The 20,519-nt window shown below is 43.4% G+C and overlaps 1 protein-coding gene and 1 long non-coding RNA gene across 3 annotated transcripts; one reads left to right on the top strand and one right to left on the bottom strand.

The window, feature by feature from the left end:
* Positions 1 to 6,839: 6,839 nt before the first annotated feature.
* On the bottom strand, positions 6,840 to 8,730 carry LOC121822140 (uncharacterized). The gene is made up of 2 exons (XR_013044040.1): positions 8,004 to 8,730; positions 6,840 to 7,177 (listed from the first exon to the last, which is right to left on the bottom strand). It is a non-coding gene; the product is annotated as an uncharacterized LOC121822140 (long non-coding RNA).
* Positions 8,731 to 9,051: 321 nt separating this feature from the next.
* On the top strand, positions 9,052 to 17,876 carry LOC102904293 (myosin regulatory light polypeptide 9). 2 transcript variants are annotated; one of them, XM_006972257.4, is made up of 4 exons: positions 9,052 to 9,190; positions 14,654 to 14,852; positions 15,515 to 15,676; positions 17,371 to 17,876. In XM_006972257.4, the coding sequence occupies exons 2-4, from the start codon at positions 14,669 to 14,671 to the stop codon at positions 17,541 to 17,543; spliced, it is 519 nt and encodes a 172-aa protein (XP_006972319.1). In that variant the 5' UTR covers positions 9,052 to 9,190; positions 14,654 to 14,668; the 3' UTR covers positions 17,544 to 17,876. The 2 variants fall into 2 exon arrangements, with proteins under 2 accessions (XP_006972319.1, XP_006972318.1); XM_006972256.4 differs by lacking the exon at positions 9,052 to 9,190 and adding an exon at positions 13,445 to 13,599.
* Positions 17,877 to 20,519: the final 2,643 nt, after the last annotated feature.

Genomic DNA, 20,519 nt, shown 5'->3' with positions numbered 1-20,519 from the left:
CTTAGTTTAAATGTGTTGTTAATCGTATGTTAGAAGATACCTTAAAACCATTTAAAAATTTCATATTCTCCCCCAACAAAAGCACAGGATTCCATTCTGCTTACTATGCTTATGCTTACCTATGACATGTCTGCAATTGGTCACCATACAGATTATAAGGGATTATTCCTGGGGTTGGTCTTGAACTTGATCTGTAGCCCAGGCAGGACTTGAATTTGCAATTGTCTGTGTTCAGCCTCCTGGGTGCCTGGGGCTCTAAGCCTGCACCACCAGATGTGGCTCTCAGTTTCTGCATTTTATTTTCCAGCTGTATTTCATTTTAAAAAGATGTCTTTCATCATTGTTTATGACACTCAGGAAAAGAGGTGTTGAGCTTCATAGTTTCAATTTTTTACCATTACAATTTTTTCATTCATTGGCCAATTTTCTGTGTTGCAGGAATCTTAGTTTGTCTTATAACAAAAGCCCAGAGCCAGATATTGGGGTAAATGCTGAAAGATCAGAGGAAACAAGCCACAGCCACTTCTCACCTCACCAACTCCTCAGTCGAAAGAGGATGATCCTGTCTCCAGAATCCTCAGACTGAATGCCCCTGAGTCCTCAGCCGAAAGGACTGAGTTCCTGTCTCCTCCCTATATACCTTACATGCCTTTCTCTGTCCAGCCATATCATTTCCTGTCACAACCTTCCTGGTTCTGGGATTAATGGTGTGTGTGCTTCCCAAATACTGGGAGCAAAGGTATGAGATCCCAAGTGCTGGGATTAAAGGTGTGTGCCACCACTGCCTGGCTCTGTTTCTCCTTTAAACTGAATTAATCTTGTGTAGTCCAGGGTTGCTTTGAACTCATGGAGATCCAGACGGATCTCTGCCTCCCAAGTGCTAAGATTAAAGGTATGTACTACCACTGCCTTGCCTCTATGTTTAATCTAGTGGCTACCTCTGTCCTCTGATCTTCAGGCAAATATTATTTGTACAAATAAAATATCACCACATTTCTGTTTTTAAACTTAGCAGCATCTGGTTTGGAGGAATCTTGCTCATTTATAATACCGTAGGGTATTATAAGACACAATCTTTAATGAGGCATTTTATATGAAATTATTATAAAATAGAATTACTACAAGAATTAATGTAGTGGTGCTAAGTATTTTCTTTATTGTCCTCTTTTGCCTTGGATAATAATTTTTTTTATTAAGCCTATCTAACCAAACAATAGCTAACCTACCTATGGCTAATCTGACCATCTGTGCAGCTGAGGAAATTTCATGTTGGACCTAGGAGACCAAAAGAAATTTGATGGCATTCAATTTAGTTGAGTTTCAAACAGCACTGCTCTGATCATTTAACTACTCCCTAAAATGTCCTGTGTCTTCCCTATTGCTTTTGTCCCAATCTTTTTTAGAGATTGATTTATTTATTTTAAGAATGAGTGCTCTGTCTGCATGTACAACTTTATGCCAAAAGAGGGCATCAGATCTCACTACAGATGGCTGTGAGCCACCATGTAGTGGTTGCTGGGAACTGAACTCAGGACCTCTGGAAGAACAGCCAGTGCTCTTAACCACTGAGCCATCTCTCCAGCCGTTGCCCCCAATTTTTATAGTGCACAGCCTTAAAGTTTTTATTGTATTCAGATTACATACCTGCTATTCTGAAAGGCACTGGGAATACAAAGGAAGGACCTAAAACCTTCATATGGTTTTCTTCTTCCTCACCCAAGTAATGAGTGTAACGCACAGGTGGACAGTAAAGAATCCTGACCTAGGGAGGCCCTTCAGGTTAACCTCTGGGCCTATGGCTTTCAGGGGCTAGGAAATAGCACCAAGAATAGTGCTTTCCTAACTGGGGGCTCTGTAGTCAACACAAATGGGGGTGTTCTGTGTGGAATACTGACCAGTTACATAGATGAGAAATTCCGTTTGTCATCGCTTCTCTGGGAAATGAGAACTCGGCATAAATCAGAGCATACCTACCGATGCTTGGCAATGTAGCTGTTTCCTAAAGTACTGATTTCAGTGGGGGTGAGCCTTGCTGGGGAGTTCCACAAGGTTCATTCTCTCTCTCTCTCTCTCTCTCTCTCTCTCTCTCTCTCTCTCTCTCTCTCTCTCTCCCACCTTCTCTCTCACTCTCTCTCTCTGGGCAAAAGAAAGAAATAAGTGTTACAGTTTAGATAAGTGTTCCCCAAAGATCCATCTGCTAAAGGCTTGGTCTCCTGGCTCCTCCCACCCCTCTGAAGCCAACCACCTGCATCTCTATTTGCCTACAGTCACACTGCCATGATTTCCTCGGCCTCCATCTTCTACTCTAGAAACTCTGTGACATTGGTCCCAGTGGGACAATGCAGGATAATCGCCTTAGTTTAAGGCCAGCTCATTAGCAACCTTAATTTCATTGTCTACCTTAATTCTCTTTGCAATGTAACCCAACAGACAAAGATTCTAGGAATTCGGATATGGATGTCTTCGGGGGACTGTTATTCTGTCTACTAGGCACAGGATGCATTACAGCATTCTTGCTGATGGGAATAATCCAATAGGAAAAAGAACTGGATGTTGCAGAAGAGGGCAGAACCACTACTGCGACATAAGCAAGGAAACAGAGATGCGGGCTTTTTAGGATCGAGGACCAGTTTCCCCTAGTCACCAACAGAAGGATCCTGGAGCAGATGTTGGGCAGGAGACAATAAAGCGGTTATTTTCTCAGTGACCTACAAGCAAGATCAGCAACTGTGAGTAACAACGGGGTAGAAGGGAAGATGGGCAGAGAACACGGCTCAGTAAGTGCTTACATGGCAAGCATGGAGATTGGAGTTTGATCCCAAGAACCCATGCTTTAAAATTAATTAATTAATTAATTAATTAATTAATTAATTAATTAATTAAAGCCAAGCATGGTGGTGAGAGTCAGAGATGGGCAGATCCTTGGGGTTTGGGCTTTGCTGGCCAACCAGCCTAGACTACCTAGAAGATTCCAGGCCAGTAAGACACCTATCTAAAAAAAAAAAAGTACATGAGGAACAATATCTAAGGTTTCCCTCTAGCCTCTACATGCATACACATACATGTGTATGTTTATGTGCATGCATGCATGTGCACATCACACACACACACACACACACACACACGAGATACATTATAAACCTGACACCTAAGAGAAAAGAGCATGACAGGGCTAGAGACACATCAGAAGCATCAAGGACCCACTTGAAGTCTGTGATCATTGCCTTAGAATATGATCACTCAATGTATTTCTTCCGGGCAAGCAGACAAAGAAATCTGCCACGTTAATGAGTCAGGGTTTCAAGCTCTATCACTCGAAATTTCAGGCCGAAGTTGTGTACTTACAAAGTTGCATGAATTTCTCCCTTAATCCTCACAAAAACTGAAAAATTAGATTATATTAATATTATCGTGGCGTTTTTCAGATGAGGAAACTAAAGGGGTTGCTAAAGTAAGCCTACACTGTAATTCTGGTTTTATGTATTAATTTAAAAGGGAGTTAAAACTCATAGTTGCATCATAAAATCAACTCAATAAATACAACCTGACCAATACATTTATTCATTATCAGTTAGAATCAATTATGTCAAGGTAACATTTTGAAATAACTTGTGATAGTAGGAATCTTTCTAACAACTGGGGCGGCCTTATCATGGTAATTGTTACTGTTCTTTTGGTATGCTTCATCTATATTCTGTCTTGAATATTGCTTAGTATTCTAATTTTTCTAGGCTTTACTTAGTTTTACTACTATAGAGCTAAGGGTTTAGCTCAATGGTCAAGTGCTTACTGAGTATGTACAAGGCCCTAGGTTTGAGATCAGAAGTGAAAAAAAATAGCATAGAGTAAGTTTATTCAAATATCCTTAATTCAATTCCACATTTCATTTTTTTTTTTCTTTCCTTTTTGGAGACAGTCCTCAAACTAGTAGCTGAAGAGGACCGGATAGTCGGGCCTCCTCCTCCCAAGTGCACAGATTACAGGCACACACTGCCACTCTGGGTTTATAGAGTGCAGAGGATTAAGCTCAGGGCTTTGTGCTAGCAAGCACTCTACCAACTGTACTACACGCCCAGCCTGGATCCCACATTGCCTTTACCTTCTTTATCATTCCTCAACTTAAAAATAATTTTGATTAAAACCATTATATGAATGTATTAGAATTTCTAAGATATAATGAAAATATTACATTGAAAATAATTTTGGGGGCTGGAGAGATGGCTCAGAGATTGGGAGCACTGGCTGCTCTTCCAGAGGTCCTGAGTTCAGTTCCCAGCAACCGCCTGGTGGCTCACAGCCATCGATATTGAGATCTGCTGCCCTCTTCTGGCACGCAGGCATACAGGCAGGCAGAACACAGTATACATAACAAATAAACCTTTAGAAAAAGAAAATAATTCTGGGGGCTGGAGAGATGACAAAGTAGTTAAGAACACTTGCTGCTCTTGTAGTGAACCCGGTATCAGTTCCCAGCATCCACATGGTGGCTTACAGTTATCCATAGCTCCAGTTCCAGGGGATCCAATACCCTCTTCTGACCTTCAAGGGCACATGTTACACACAAATACATGCAAGCAAAACACTCACACATAAAATAAACTAAATAAATATAAAACGTTTTTAAGAAAAAAAATAATACTAAAATTAGAAACCAGAAATGCTTCAGTCCTGTTGACTTTTTTATACACTTCTAATGCACAATTTGTAGTCCATTTGTTGCTCTGGTGCTCTAAATTTAATGATCAGGCAGACTTATTTAAACATCCTCTTCATTTAAAAGACAAGAGCTCCTCCTGCTGTTTTCCTAGACTAACAGATTAATGCCCATTGTTTCATCATACAGATCTCACCTGCAGAGAATTAGAATTTATGTTGTTAAAACCAGAAGGACAGAGCTGGCGATGTGGCTTAGTCTGTATCGGATAGGGCAAGGTGGAGGCTGTGTGTAAGCCATGAAGGTCTTCAGCAAGAAGTGAACCAGCCAGTTCCTTAATCTTGGACTTCTCAGCCTCCACAAAGTAGAAAACAAATTCTTGTTATTTAAGATACTTGAGATTTTTATATATATATATACACACACACATACATGTATGTATGTATATATGGCAGCCATGTGAATTAATACAGATTTTTAATAGAATAGGAAATCTTGCAAAAACCACAGATACACATTGCTTAGTGATAAACATTTCTTTTTAATTTTTATTGCATTTACTTATTTTGTGGGTGTCAATGGACAGCTTTTTACAGGCTGGTGTTAGCCTGGAACAGCTCTCCCCAGCTGAGAAAGCCCCCCCCCCCCATTCCTGCCTCCCCAAACCCTGCTCTCTCAGAGAAACTGCCAAAATCCCAGTTCCAGGGCAGTGGCCCAAGACCCCGCCCAAAAGCTTACCATAGCAAGAACCCACCTTGGGGCATGTCATCACTCTGTGCCCCATGGGGTATTTAAACCACCCCCTTTAAACTGGCCATGTGATTTCTCTCCTGCCCCCCTCCCCTACTTTCCTGAGAGTCACCCAGGACTGCTCTGCTCAGATTAAACCTGGTCCTTTAGTTTTTAATTGGGCTCTATTTGGCTTACTGTGTTGGCGGAGAGTTTAATATCAGGGCTCGGAAACCTTGCAGTTGTCCTCTCCATCTGCCATGTAGGTCCCAGGGATTGGATTTAGGTCATCAGACTTGGTGGCACGCTGAGCCATCTTGCCAGCCCTGATATAAATTTCCTACTACAAGTTTCAGTTAAAAGTTTGAAAGCCAGTCAGGCAGCAGTGGTCCACGACTTTAATCCCAGCACTCGGAGGCAGAGCCAGGTGGATTCTGTGTGAGTTCGAGGCCATCCTGGTCTACAGAGCGAGATCCAGGACAGGCACCAAAACTACATGGAGAAACCGTGTCTTGAAAAAACAAAAAACAACAACGAAAAAGTTTGAAAGCCACTAGAAGCTGAGTGGATGGCCCAGTGGGTGAAAGCACTTGCTGTGTATACCTGTAACTCCAACACTGGGGGGCTGACACAGGAGGATTCCAAGGGCTCACTGGTCAGCTTAGTAGAAACAGGAAGCTTCTGGTTTGCTGTGGGATATTCTGTATGTAAAATGCGTTGCTCTGATTGGTTAATAAATAAAACACTGATTGGCCAGTAGTCAGGCAGGAAGTATAGGCAGGACAAGGAGAAAGGAGGATTCTGGGAAGTGGAAGGCTGAGACAGAGAGAGACGCTGCCAGCCGCCACCATGACAAGCAACATGTAAAAGATACCGGTAAGCCACAAGCCATGTGGCAACTTATAGATTAATAGAAGTGGGTTAATTTAAGATATAAGTACTAACTAGATAACAAGAAGCCTGCCACAGCCATACAGTTTGTAAGCAATATAAGTCTCTGTGTGTTTACTCGGTTGGGTCTGAGCGGCTGCGGGACTGGCAGGTGAGAGAGATTTGTCCTGACCGTGGGCCAGGCAGGACCAGGAAAACGCTAGCTATACTGGTTCAGTGAAAGACAATGCCAGAAGACACCTGACATCTTGTTCTGGCTTCCACATGATCATGCATGGTGTGTGTACCTGCACAATGAGTTATATTCAAAACACACACACACACACACACACACACACACACACACACACACACACACTTACACACTTTAAAAGCCACTCTTCTGTACATAGAAAAATCTTCTCAGCAGTTAAGAATGCTGGCTAATCTTCCAGAAATCCAAAGTTCAATTCCCACCACCCACATGATAACTGTTGTCCTATGGGATCCGATGCCCTCTTCTGGTGTGCAGATGTACATGCAGACAAAACATCCATATGCACAAAATAAAATCGTCAAGAAAAAGAAAATTATAAATGACTTCATTTAATCAGAAAGCCCCGTAAGGCAGGCTGGAGAGAGATTAGAAAAATGAGGTCAACCGAGCGAATTGCTCTCAGAGGTACGCAGCAGCTGCTTGAAGGAAAGATGTGGAGCAGAACCCAGATTGTCCAACTTGTAGTGAGAAGGTTCTCACCTGCTGCTTTAGGAAGAGCTCTTCTAAGTTCCAAAAGAACAGGGATGTCAGAGAGCATCCGAGGCCTTCGGTAGTGGGCCTAATCATTAAAATTTCATATCAGGACGTTAGATAGAGTTGTAAGACTTCAATTAATTTTTCCACATTGACTTGATATATCCATAGTTCTGTGGAAATGAATAAAGGGTGAACAGAAACCAACATTCACTCAGCCAGCTTCTTTGCCCCTCCAGACAAACTGGACATGGCTCTCTCCTTTCCTCCACTAACCCCTAGAACCAGTCCAGGTGCCCCCTGGGGACATCTTCCACTGGTCCCCAGGTGGGTCTATCTGCTCTTCCGTCACCTGTTGCATATGTGTTCCCTCTAATTCTCCACCCTTCCTGTTCCATCCCACAACCCCGTCCCAGAGGCGGCAACTGTTCATTTTTGAAACGGGCAAACCACCGCCCCCGCCACAGTGTGGACCAGTTTAATACCTGTTGGCTGATTAGACAGGACACACTGGGAATTCCTCCAGAAGCAACAACGGGCTGTTGTCCAGGTGAAGGGGAAACTGAACTGCCCCTTTCCTCCTCATTATCTCAGGGGTTTTGGCTTTCCCCTGAAGGACAGCCAGCCCAGAATGCCTGAGCTTCCCAGTGTGACAGGCCACCGCCAACCCATGGAGGTGTTAGTGTGCGGCCACCTTGCAAGTCAAACTCCAAGAACCCACCACTGCCTCTGACCCCTCAGCCCTCTTAGTTTGTCCTGTCACAGCCTGCCACGAGCTGTGTCCCCAACCTTCCCAAAAAGTCATGTTGGACCCCCTTAGGACCTTGACGTCCCGTAACCTGTTCTTGAAGACTTTAATTCAGGGAGCTGGAGACGAATTACCCGATTCTTTGTATTTTTAGTTAGCACTGCAAGTGATTGATATTACCAAAGAAGGGAGAGAAATCTTGTTTCTGTCACCTACAGGGTTAGGGCAACGTTTTTCTTCAGTGGCTTTACCTTTGGGTTAACTTTAAGCCATATCACGCGCGTTCCATGAAGGAAAACAGCTGGTTTGGGGGACATTTAACACGCATCATTCAGAACAAGCGCCTTCGTTTTCGTGAGTCCAGGGACAGAGCTTTGCAGATGAAGCTGGAACTCTTAGAACTGCTCTGGTCTCACCAGGATCGTGTTCTCGAGATGACCACCAACAATATACAGCCTTCGCCGGATTCCGGGCAGGGCCGAAGGGATCAAGGAGGCTTTTTCCTTTAACAATTGTTGGCAGCTGACTCAGCAAGGAGACCTGGGCGGGTAAATGGGTCCAGCACTTTAGTCCCATTTTTCGCCAGGTCATCCTGGAGCGATGGGTGGAGCAGGAGTCACCATCAGGGTAAAGGGGGACTGACTCTGGTAGGAAGTTCCAGGGAACGTTCCTGGGAGAGGGAGCAATCGGATACTGAATTCACGAACTCTGAACCGAACCAGGGAGACCCTGGGGCCCTCAAAGTTCACTGCTTCCTCCCACGTGGAAAGAGTGAGCTACTCCTTAAAAGGCCACTTCGTAACTTTTCAGGCGGCTCGCACACGCCCTCCCGCGCTGAGCGGACCCCGCGGCGCTGACCTAGACGCTGATTCACACCGACTTCCTGCCCAGGCGCACTCCAGCCGGACGGGGACGCCGGGTGCCCGGGGGCGGAGCCAATGCCAGTCACCGGAGGCCCGCGGCCTCTCGCTCCGCAACTTCCCTACATGGAAATCGGGCCCCGGGGTCCCCGCCTCTCTCCCAGCTCTGGAATGCGGGCAAAGGAAAGCGACGGGACGGACGCAACCATCTGCTGAAAGGAAACGGGGGGGGGGGATGCAGGATCACAGTTCAAGAAGGGACGCAAGAAATGACGACGAGCCAGTCCTTAGGACAAGAGGTCCTCTCTACGACCTTTTCTGTCCTAAGTTCCTCCCTCCGTACTCCCCATCGGCGCCCTGCGCGCTCCAACTGCTCGGGCATCTTCCCCGAGGTCCCCTCCGGTCAGCGCGAGGTCTCCCCGGAGGCGGCGGAGAATGGTGGCTAGGCTTACTTCCGGCCTGCTGGCGGAGGCCGGAAGTGGCGGTCCCCGGGCTGCTGGAGAGTTGTTAGGTCGGTGGGAGAGCCGCGGTCGGCGGGGCTTCGCGGACACACCCTTGATTCCCGCGGGCTGAGCAGGGTGAGTGGGGCCGGCCGCGGGGCGTGTGGGGGCCCGTCCTGAGAGGGTGTCGTCCCCACCCGCGGGGCGGCGCGGGAACGCACCTGGGCAGGTGTGACGGCGCGATCGCGGGCTGAGCCCCGGGCTGGCGGCTGTGGGTTCGAAAGCCGCGGGGCTGGGGCGGGCTGGGGCGGCCGGGACGCAGACTCGGTTCTGTTTGCCAAGCTTGGAGCTTGGAAAATGTTGCTTAGTTCGCTGGCGCGCCGCACGCCTGGGCGACTGCCGGCGGGCGAAACCGGAGCCCTGCAGGAGCTGACTCGGGAACTATGTTGGGTTGCTAACGTAAACTTGCCAGACTGGAGGGAGTTTGCAGATAGAGCCGTACGTAGCACAGCCACCCTCTGCAGCTGTTGTTACAGCTGTGCGGCGGCGTGCAGTAGGAAGAACCCATTCAAATTGGCGGCTCAGGGTGCGCTCCTCTAATCAGAACTTTTTCTTTAAGTGATCCATGAGCAGGGAGGAGATTGGGGTTTCATTTGCTTCTCGAGGGGACTAAGTCGACTTTTACAGAGGAGTGTTTTTAGTTAGAGTCGTTCAGTCGATGCATGAAATATATTATTAGATCTTTAGAGAGATCGGTCTTAAGATTTTAACTTCTCAAAATGAAAAAGTTGTATCAAAAGGTGAAGAAAGCAAATCTTTACTAAAATTGCTGGTATTTTCTTTTTGTGGCTGGCCCTTGATGAGGATTAAATAGAAACGCATTTTATCTTCAAAAGTGAGGCGTAGTTGACAAGGCATCCTGGCAACTAATTGACTTTTTAAAAGGTGTTCAGAACTCTTGGGTGTGGCTGTCTGGGAGAGCTGACTCTCAACCGGAAGTGTGCCTAAGAAATGAAAACTTTCCTTGGGACTGAAACAGCAACTTGAAAATAACCCTTTCAAAAACTGAATTTGCAGCTCCCCCCCCCACCCCCCACCCCCACAGAGACGAAAAATCTTATCATGGGGAAAATTGGCACTGATTAAATGAGACAGATTTGAGCTGGAGTTCGAAGCAAGCCAAATACCTAGGTGTTAGCACCCTACGAGGTTCTGAGATGGGAGTTTTCTAAAGGATATATTTCCCAGTTTTAAGAGAGTTTTTCGTTAGATGGTATTTCCTAAGTATGCTTAGTTTAGATGTTCTGTTAAAGAATTTTATCTTTTACATGTATTACCAGTTTAGGAGTGTGAGATTCTACTATTTTAACTTAGGCAGTCTCACGTATAAAGTATGGATTGGTCCTTCGTATGTTTCATAGGCAGTTTTGTTGTTGTTATTTTAGATAGAGTTTAATTGTAGCCTAGCCTGGCCTAAAACATGAGATGGTCTTTCCTGCTTCAAGTGCTAGGATTATATTCCCAGTTATGAACCGCCACACCCAGCTTTAGCTTTTTCAAAACTCAAGATACTGTAGTTTCTACAAATTCTACATTTCTAAAGATTCTGAAAATTCCCTTTGCCCATGGTATGTGTAGAAAGCCTCTCTGACGATGTTTTTTGTTTTCCCCGGGTCATAGTCTGACATCTTCCTTGAGCATGAGGCTCCCATCTTAGCAAACTGCTAACACACCGGAGTGCCTGGGCTGGGGGTGTGGCTCCGCGGTAGAGTGCTCAGCTAACATGTGAGGCCCTGGCCTCCATCCCCAGAACTGCAGAACAAACAATGCACACCATCCGAGTCATTGCTGCAGCGCTGTCTCAGCTTAAAACAAGGTTCCGCTCTTACCTCCCTAAACAGATCCTCCTGACCACCTTTGACTGTCCTTCTCCTCCCGATGCTTTGAAACCCTCATGTGTTTGCCAGAAAGCCAGTCTGCAAATCTTCCGGCTTTCCAAGTCTCACCCCAAAGATCTTTCACAAAGGCTTCCAAAGTGATCTCAGGTGATCCTCCCATGCACCCCAAATAAAAAATAGTTACAACGATTATAAAATATTTGCAATTTCACTTTGCTCTAACTTTTTAAACTAACGTGAGAATTATGCCTTGCAGCTTCACTTTTTGAGATAGTTGAATGGTGTCTTAGAACCACAGCAGAGAGGAATCTACCACTGTCAAACGTGGTCTCTTTGATATCACAGCATCCACGTGATCCCTTTACCTAAGTTTATTCCAGCCATGCTTGTAGTTTGGTATGAAGAAATAAACAACTTCTGTTGTTTTGTATAGATGGGTAGCTGACCATCCCACGGCTGTGAAGCTCCAAGTTTCTGTGTTGGGAGATAAACTCTTGAATCCATCTCATCGGCTTGAAAAAGTTGAGGGCTGGGGAGTAACTTATTCAACATTACATTATCAGATTTGGACAGAATTAACTCCTTGAATTAAGATGAACATCTGACTCTTGGTTGTAAAGATAGTTTATAATTTCCAGGTGATAATGCATTGAATTATTTCGTCTCCTCTCCGATCTTGTAAAAATAAGTGAACAATTCTTAACTCTCAGTGTTTGATGATTGTATGCCACCTGATGAGTCATTTTTCTTTCTTTCTTCCTTTTTTTTTTTTTTTTTTTTGGAGACGGTCTCACTATGTATCCTTGGCTGTCCTGAAACTCACAGAGATCATCTGTCTCTGCCTCCTGTTGTTGGGATTAAAAGCATTCACTGCCATTCCCAGCTTCATTATGTCATTTTTGTGCATTGTTTTAACTTGGGCGTCATACCTCTGGAATGGGAAGTATGTAGCTCATTTCGTACGTTGAACTAATCAATGCATTTCTTTGTAGTTAGTTGCCTCTCCAACTATATTTTAACTTCTTTAAGATAGGTGACATATGTGCTTTACATTTTTAACTTTTGACTAGTGTTCAATGCTAATAACATTTGATATACATTAATATAATTAGCTGGTCCTAATACAGTCATTTGAATTAAGCATGGGATGGGCTAAAGTTCTGGGTGAAGTTGTTGTGAATCAGCCTGTTGTAACCGACCTTCAGATTATTGGGCTTGGTGCTGAACGTCTGCTTATTCTTAATCAGGAAACGGGAACAGTTCCGAACCACCATCCATTGTAGATGGCAGACGTGGCAGCGCTCCTTTCCCTATGGTGGCCAGAGACAAAAAGAGTGCATTTACTAATTTTTAAATTCATGGTTTAAATATTAGGAAATATATTCTTAAAAATCACATGTTACTTTTAACATGTTAAGCATTTTTATAAAGAAATTTTAAGGGTACCCCCATCAAATTTAGTTTTACATGAAATTTTTGTAGATTAAAAATTCACCTTCGTCAGCCATTTGACCTGTGATTCTCCTCAGTTCTTCTGTTCTTAAAATAACTGACATTCCTGTGTCATTGGAGGAGGGGAAACAATGCTGTCATACAAAACAGGCTCTTTTGGAAGATGACTTTTGACTTGCAAAGGCATGTTATGCTTAAAATATAGAAGAGGTATGAACTAGTAAGTATGTGTCCCTCACTGGTCTCAACTCTCACTGAAGTTCTTGAGTGCATTTTAAGAGGCAGTAATAATATTCTCCATAACACCTTGTCATTGACCATTTAGAGCAGGAGGAAAGAATATAACTTTGTGTATTAAATGAGATGTACAGCCTCCAAACTATATTAGAGTGAAAATACACATTCATGAACGCTTTCAGTGGGTTATAAAAGACAGTCTCCCAAAGGATAAATAGAAGTGGGGAAATTGAGAATATATAATTACTGAGACTTTATGAGAATATATAATGTCTTTCCAAAGACATCCTTCTGTACTGCCTAATGTGCTGTAGTAAATGAACTGGGTTTGTGACTAACCAGCTTTTTAAGAATTTCCTACTGGCCGGGCGGTGGTGGCGCACGCCTTTAATCCCAGCACTCGGGAGGCAGAGCCAGGCGGATCTCTGTGAGTTCGAGGCCAGCCTGGGCTACCAAGTGAGTTCCAGGAAAGGCGCAAAGCTACACAGAGAAACCCTGTCTCGAAAAACCAAAAAAAAAAAAAAAAAAGAATTTCCTACTAAAATCTGAAACCAGATTGACATATAAAGTAATGTGAGCAGAGCTTTTCTGATTGTTTCCATAATTGTTTGTACTCTGTTGATGTGGTGTAATCAAGAATGTCAGAAATAGCTTCTTCTTCTTCTTTTTTTTTTTTTTCCACTCATAGGAAACATTCTAAGGGTCACTTTGGGTGCTGGAATCTAGGTAGCGGTTCATTCTTTGCAGTCCACAGGCTTATTTTTAGAGCAAGGGCATGGTGCTTTGCGCATCATGGCTAAATGTTGTTTTCAGAACGTAAGCTTTAAAATTGTTATCTTGGTCAGAGTGGAGTCAGTGGTGCCCGTTTTAGCCCTGCCGGGGGAATATAACTCCACAGTGACTTAGTCTTGCTGATCAGGACTTTGCAGGCTGTCATCTCCAGCTCACCTCTGAAGAATGGTATGCTAGAATTTTATTATCTGATAGATGTGGGGTTCTCCACTTCAGACATTTTATATTGTTTTAAAGTTGCATGTTCACAGGAAAAATACATTTTCATCTTACGTATTAGATGTTCTTTTAAGTTTTACAGGGATAAATTTATTAGAGAGCAAAAATAGTATCTGTGATTTTAAGGTGTTCTTTAAATGAAATTGCTTTACAGCTTGTGCTCTGATTTCAAAAGAGAAGTCTTAGTTATATCCAGTGTTGAGTGCAGAACAGGTCTGTATAAAGTACAGTCTGTAAGACTTAACTCCTGGTGAATTAACTTCAGTTTCTATGCTTTTATGTTAGCCTTTCAGCAAACTGTTCTTGAACTACATTGAATCCATAAATGAGAGTGTAATCTGAAATGTTTTCTGAATGGAAGAACAGCATTTGTCAGTAGAGATTGGGAGGGAGACCTGTCCACTGGTCTTTCTTTCTCTGATGGACTAGAACTGCTATTTTAGGGGTGAGCTGCAAAAGGCTAGGCTTTTGAACATGAATTAGTACCTCCTAGCAACCCTGTAGTGCTAATGTATAAGAACTGCTACTGTTTTCCATGTATCTAAGGTCCCCCAACACACACACACACACACACACACACACACACACACACACACACACACACACACACACACAGAGAGAGATACATACACCTCTCCTTGTTTTTATTTTTCTTTTGTTGCTAGGTCCCATGGTAGCACTAGGGATGTGCAGTCTTGATATGCTGTGAGCTTTGACATGATGTTGGTTGGAATTGGAAATAAGTGATGGTGTTTTTATAAAAAATCTTTCAACTTTAAGAGTGAGTGAACTCAAAACTCAAGATTAGTTTTTCCCTTTTAGTTTGTTTGTTGAGGTGATAGTCCTGAATAGCTAGAAGTTTTTACCTAGGTATGTTACTCCACTGAAACATACCACTGACTGATATAAAAATGATTCCACTTATCTTTGTTAATCACTGTTATGATTCATACTTAGTATCTCAGATACTGATTTTATTTCCCTCAAATTCTTTCTTAATTAGGATTTAACCATCACCATGTCGAGCAAAAGGGCAAAGACCAAGACCACCAAGAAGCGCCCTCAGCGCGCAACCTCCAATGTGTTCGCCATGTTTGACCAGTCCCAGATCCAAGAGTTCAAAGAGGCCTTCAACATGATCGACCAGAACCGGGATGGCTTCATCGACAAGGAGGACTTGCACGACATGCTTGCTTCAATGGGTAATGTCCACTCACAATGTCGATGTATTGGGTAGAATTTCCTTCACTTTTTCATGATCCTTAAAGCTCCATGAAGCCATCTAAGTGATTAATTTTGAAACAGTGTTTCCCACTGGGGCAGACACCTGTACCTACCTCAGGGTTGGGCTGAAGGACTGTGTGTGCATGCATGTTTGTTGGTGGGTGTTTGAGAAAGTGAGGGCTGAAGAGATGGCTGAGAGTTAAGACTGCATACTGCTCTTGCAGAGGACTTGAGTTTGGTTCCCAGCACCTACATTCAGTAACTCCATCAGCAGGGGGATTCCTGCTCCTTTGGATTCTGTGGGCACCTGCACGCATTTGCACGTACCAGCACATACATTCATTCATTCATACATACATACATACATACATACATATATACATACATACATACACAATGAAAAATAAATCCTTAAAAAGAGAAAGTAAAAGATCTTGATTAAAGGCAGTACTAATCCTCCTAGCATCTCACTGGAATATTATATACTTAACTATATGTCTCCAAACTTTCCCATAGTTTTGCTGTCATGAACCCAAATAGCAAACAATACAGCGTTTTCCATTTCCTGCCAGAATGTTTGTTGTGATTAATAATTGGTATATTTCCTAATGTGATTACGAATATGGCTCCTTTTGTTTAGGAAAAAATCCAACTGATGAATATCTGGATGCCATGATGAATGAGGCCCCGGGCCCCATCAACTTCACCATGTTCCTCACCATGTTTGGAGAGAAGCTGAATGGCACGGACCCGGAAGATGTCATCAGAAATGCCTTCGCTTGCTTTGATGAGGAAGCAACGGGTAAGTCAGGGGTAATGTAATCACAGAGTTGTTTTTTAGTTAGGTAACAAAATATGCAGTACTTCAAATGTAGTGAATCAGCACTTTTTGAAGGTTTCCTTTGCAGCTTTCTTTTGGTGCGCTCATCACTCACCTTACTCCTTCCCTTAAGTATTAGTAGTTTTCAGAGGTTCGCTGGTTTCATTTGTAACATCTTTGGGAAACATTTACACTCTTATTTAAAGGTTAATTCCCCCAGGGTCCTGGCTGTCAGTACTGTGTTAAATGAGTAACTGACCAGAGGAACCCGGTAAATTGCTACAGACCACAGCACAGCACTGTCTTGTGTTTGCCTGTTGGGCATCTCTCAACTCCAGAATCGTTCAATGTGTGATAGGTGTGTAATTCGGGGCAGGTTACTTCGGTACGGTTCTGTTTCTGTTTTTGATGAAACTGGCAATAATATGACCTATCTCATAGAGCTGTTGTGAGGATGAACTGGGGAAACGACATGGTGTCCTTAGTGCCTAGCATGCCGCTGGCGTCTGGTTGAGGAGAATGAAGTGCTAGGTGTGGTGTTGCAGGACTGGCCTGTCAGCCCAGCACTCAGGAGGCTGAGTCTGGAATCATGGGTTTGGACTACCCAGTAAGAAGACTATATCCCAAAAAACAAACCATTAAAACACAAAGTGTTAACTAGAGGAATGCCTGGTCCTTTGGCAAAAAGTAGAAGGAAAAGCATATTTTCTAAGATTTCCACTCTGTGGCTCAGCCAGTGTGTGTAGAGGGAAGGCACACCTCTGATTTCCTATGTTACGTAGGCTAGTCTTAAATGCTGGTGGTTGTCAGGGCCAGCTGAGGGAAGTACGGTCTCCTCCTCACTCTAGCTTTCAAACTCCCCACAGAATGGCCATCTTCTGATTTTCATGTATGGCCCTCATCCACAAAAGAGGCACACATGAGCACATATGAGTGTGATTTCGTAGACTTTTCTCTTGGCTCCTCAAAAACAGTGACTCTTTCCTTTCCATGCACCCAGTTTTTTACTGGTGTCTGTCTCCTGACACATTCATGGTTGATGTATTTTAGTTGTGTTCATTTATGTGCCAATCGAGTGAGTTGGCTGAAGTTAATGATTTATTTCTACAAAGCTACACTTCTAAGATTTTAGGGATCTCTTTTAAAAATGTAGGATTAGCGCTTCTTTTTTATTTCTCATTTTGTTTGTCGAGCTTACTTTGTATGAAATACATTCTTAGTGTATTAGTTTCACATGCCAGGAAGTCGTCAGAGTCCTTTCTTTTTTGCTTTATGATTAAACCTGTTTCATTTATTTTCTACTTTAATATATTAAAGGTTCTTAATCATTATGCATACAAGTTACTTGGGGAGCTCTTTAAAACTCCCAGTCCTAGAAAAGAAATCAGGGCTGAAACAGGATCCTGCTTCTGTTCTGTAAGTAATTGCATTCTTTTTGGCAGGTGGGTTTTATGAAAACGATGTCAGGTAGCAGGTGATTGCTATTGACTTGTACAATAGGCATAGGCTCTTGCTGAACACCAAGCCACAAAGAAGGATGTGGGGTGGGCAGACAGAGCAGAGTAATGCCATTGAGCATCTGGTCGTCTCTGTACTAGGGTTGCCAGGGCCGGTGGAAATACACAGACTGTGCAGTTGGATATTTGTGTTCTGATCCTCGGTCCCTTATTCTCCAGGCACCATCCAGGAGGATTACCTGAGGGAGCTGCTGACCACCATGGGCGATCGGTTCACAGATGAGGAAGTGGATGAGCTGTACAGGGAGGCTCCCATTGACAAAAAGGGGAACTTCAACTACATCGAGTTCACACGCATCCTCAAGCACGGAGCAAAAGAAAAGGACGACTGAAGAGCTTAAAATTCCAGCCAAATGTTCCCTGTTGCCACTTGGGGTATTTCTGAGATTTTCCTCCTAGAACCTGTTACATGCCTAGCTTACTGCTTTTTCCTTTCTTGTTTTGTATTTATATAATCTCAGCCTCTTTGGGCCACATGTACCTTTATAATCAGACTGGAAATGGGACTTTCTGTCATTATCTGACTAGAAAGTAAGATCATTAGCTTACAGGCAGTCTTGTCCCTCCTGTGTATAACTGCAGCCCACACAGAGTCAATATATTTTTTCAGAGAAAGTTATCCACTCAATTTTTTCTGAATGATAATTAAACTTTCTGATAAAATACTTAGTCGTTTAACTTATTTCCCACGTGACTTTTAGTTTCCCTTGCGTCTTTGAAAGCAGGGTAGATGAGGTAAATGTCGTTCTTATCCAAGCTTGTTTGGACCCCTTCCGGTGTTCCTTGTGTTTTTTAAAGCAGTCTTGGTTTCCTCCGCTCCTGTTTATTTCTCCCCTCCTAGGGAAATCAGATTTTAACTGCCCTATTTGGGTTTCCTCAACATGGTCTTCAATTTTGGAAATAATTCCTGCAGAATTGTGATCCCCTGAGTAGCTGAGAAGACTGGAGTTTGAACTCTTGCTTTATCGCTTCCCACTTTTAACTTCGGTGCGTTACTTCCTGCCACCTAAAATAAGATCAGGCCACTGAATATACCACTTTTCATTTGTTCTATTTAAAAACTATTTCAGCTTTAAAGGTTCTTTGGAATGCTTTTAACAAAGATTTCTGTGTTATATTTCCAGCTGTTGGAAATACACATAGAATTTTTTGTTGTTGTTGTGTACAGTTTTTCCTTATTATAGCAACCCCTATTGAAAGACCATGTTTGTTTATGCAGAGAGATTCATCATGAGCCCATGTATGAGTTTTAGACATTCCTGACCTACCCACAGTCAGAACAGCTGGGGCTGCATGCCTGGGAAAGTGAGGTCATTGTTTCTGTTATTTGTGATAATTCAGAACTGTTGCTGAGTTAATTGGGGAAAACACTTGTTCTGTTTAGTGTTCTAATGTTTCAAAAATTCCCAAGTTAAAAGGGTTTGAAACATGGGGGGTGGAGGGGGTTGCTTCAACAAGACTCCCCTTGAAGGAAACCATTACCTCATTTGATAAACAATTCCGGAATGCCTTTGAGCAGCAGGTTAGAGAGCCAGCGAGTAGAATGAGGGGTGGGGGTGGGGGACTGGTAACAACTATTCTTTGCTTCATTCAAGATTAGAGTCACAGAAATCTGTCCTAATTTCGTGCTTGAATTTCATTCAGCAAAATACCTTTTTCAGCTTATCTTTTTCAGCTTATCCACTCGGTGCTAGTCTTGTTGAATTTCCATTTCTACTAAAAACAAAACAAAACCCAAACCTACCATCTCTGCTTTAACATATCTTCAATGAGGAGTAAGTTATTTCCACTACAGGAAAAAAGTACTACTAAAATTATCTCTTGCAACATCATTTCCATCTGGGCAGCTCTCAAATAGCTGTTAGGAACATTAGGTGGTCAATCCTGAGTGGAATGACTTCTTAATTTGCTAGTAGGATTCTCTTCATAGTAGTAGCTGGGTTTTGTGTAAGCAAAAATAGCTGCCAGTGAATAGCGGTAAGAATCTTCCCTAGCAGTGGACTGGACTTCGGAACCAGTCTCTAAAGTTTCCAAGATGAGAATGATCTCGAAACCATCCAGCTCAAAAGCCCCAGTAAAGCAGCCCATGGGGCAGCTCCCTGCCACCTGCTTAGGGTTATGTCACCACTGGGACTCCAGTGCCCAAACTGAATTTGATCAGGGAACTTGAGACTTAAGGGCAGGAAGTGAATCTGACTGGGACAAAGGAAGGAGAACCAGAATAAAAGACAGGTGGAGGGCTGGAGAGATGGCTTAGAGGTTAGACCTCTGCTCTTCCAGAGGTCCTGAGTTCAGTTCCCAGCATGGTGGCTTACAATCATCTATAATGACATCTGGTGCCCTCTTCTGGCCTGCAGGCAGAGCACTGTATACATAATAAATAAATCTTTTTTTTTTTTTTTTAAAGTGGAAGCAGATTCTGAGATTCTGAGAAAGGAGCCACTTTCTACAAAATGTGACGAGAGCAAGGACAAGAAATTTAAGAACCAAGCAGATATTGACTAGAGGCTTTGAGGGGTGTGGGCCACAAAAACAGTTACAGAAAGCTAGTTCTAGGAGGAAGGAGGGTAGTTAGCAAGTCACAGAAAAGTGTAGGGGAGTTGAAAGGAGCCCATCAGATTTGGCTCGCATCAGCCAGTAGGTGGTTTTGAATATAGAAACCATAGTGAAACGGTAATGAACAACGTTGACGTTTAGGACTCTGGCAGACCTGCATTTTCAGGTCCCAGTTTTGCTACACCAGAGCTCTGTGGCCTTAGGCAAACTGCTTAACCTTTGTTGACCTATGTATTCACTTATAAAATGAACTAAGCTGTTCAGACTGGCATTTTTATGATTAAAAGCAACATGTATCTAGAGTTGGGTGTGGCCGAATAAACCCACCTGTTGCCCAGGTAGATTTGTGGTCAGGCTGTCCTTAAATTGCCAGCTTCCTCATCTGAAATAGGAATGCCCCTTTCTCAGTTCGCTACAAAAATTAGAAACGTGAAAAAAAAAAAAAGATGTGAATGCAGCCGATATTCAAATTGTAGTTATTCTTGTTTTGCTCACTAGTGGGTCCCTGAAAAAAATCCTGAAGAGAAAACAAGGCTCAAAGGACCTATTATTCTTAGAGATGAGGTCTTGTTTATAGAGGGGAAAAGTCTGGCCTGTATTTGAGGGCTGGGAATTCAGTCTTGGGTCCTCTTGCCTGCATAGCAAATGCTCTTGCCACTGACCCACCCCTCCAGCCTCACTCTGCTGCTTGCTTCTCTGCCACTGGGACGCCAGGATTAAAGGCATGTGCCACCACATCCCACCTAGTAACC

This window comes from Peromyscus maniculatus, chromosome 13 (genome assembly GCF_049852395.1).
Source record: "Peromyscus maniculatus bairdii isolate BWxNUB_F1_BW_parent chromosome 13, HU_Pman_BW_mat_3.1, whole genome shotgun sequence".
Lineage (NCBI taxonomy): Eukaryota > Metazoa > Chordata > Mammalia > Rodentia > Cricetidae > Peromyscus > Peromyscus maniculatus.
This window is presented reverse-complemented; position numbering and strand designations above follow the sequence as displayed.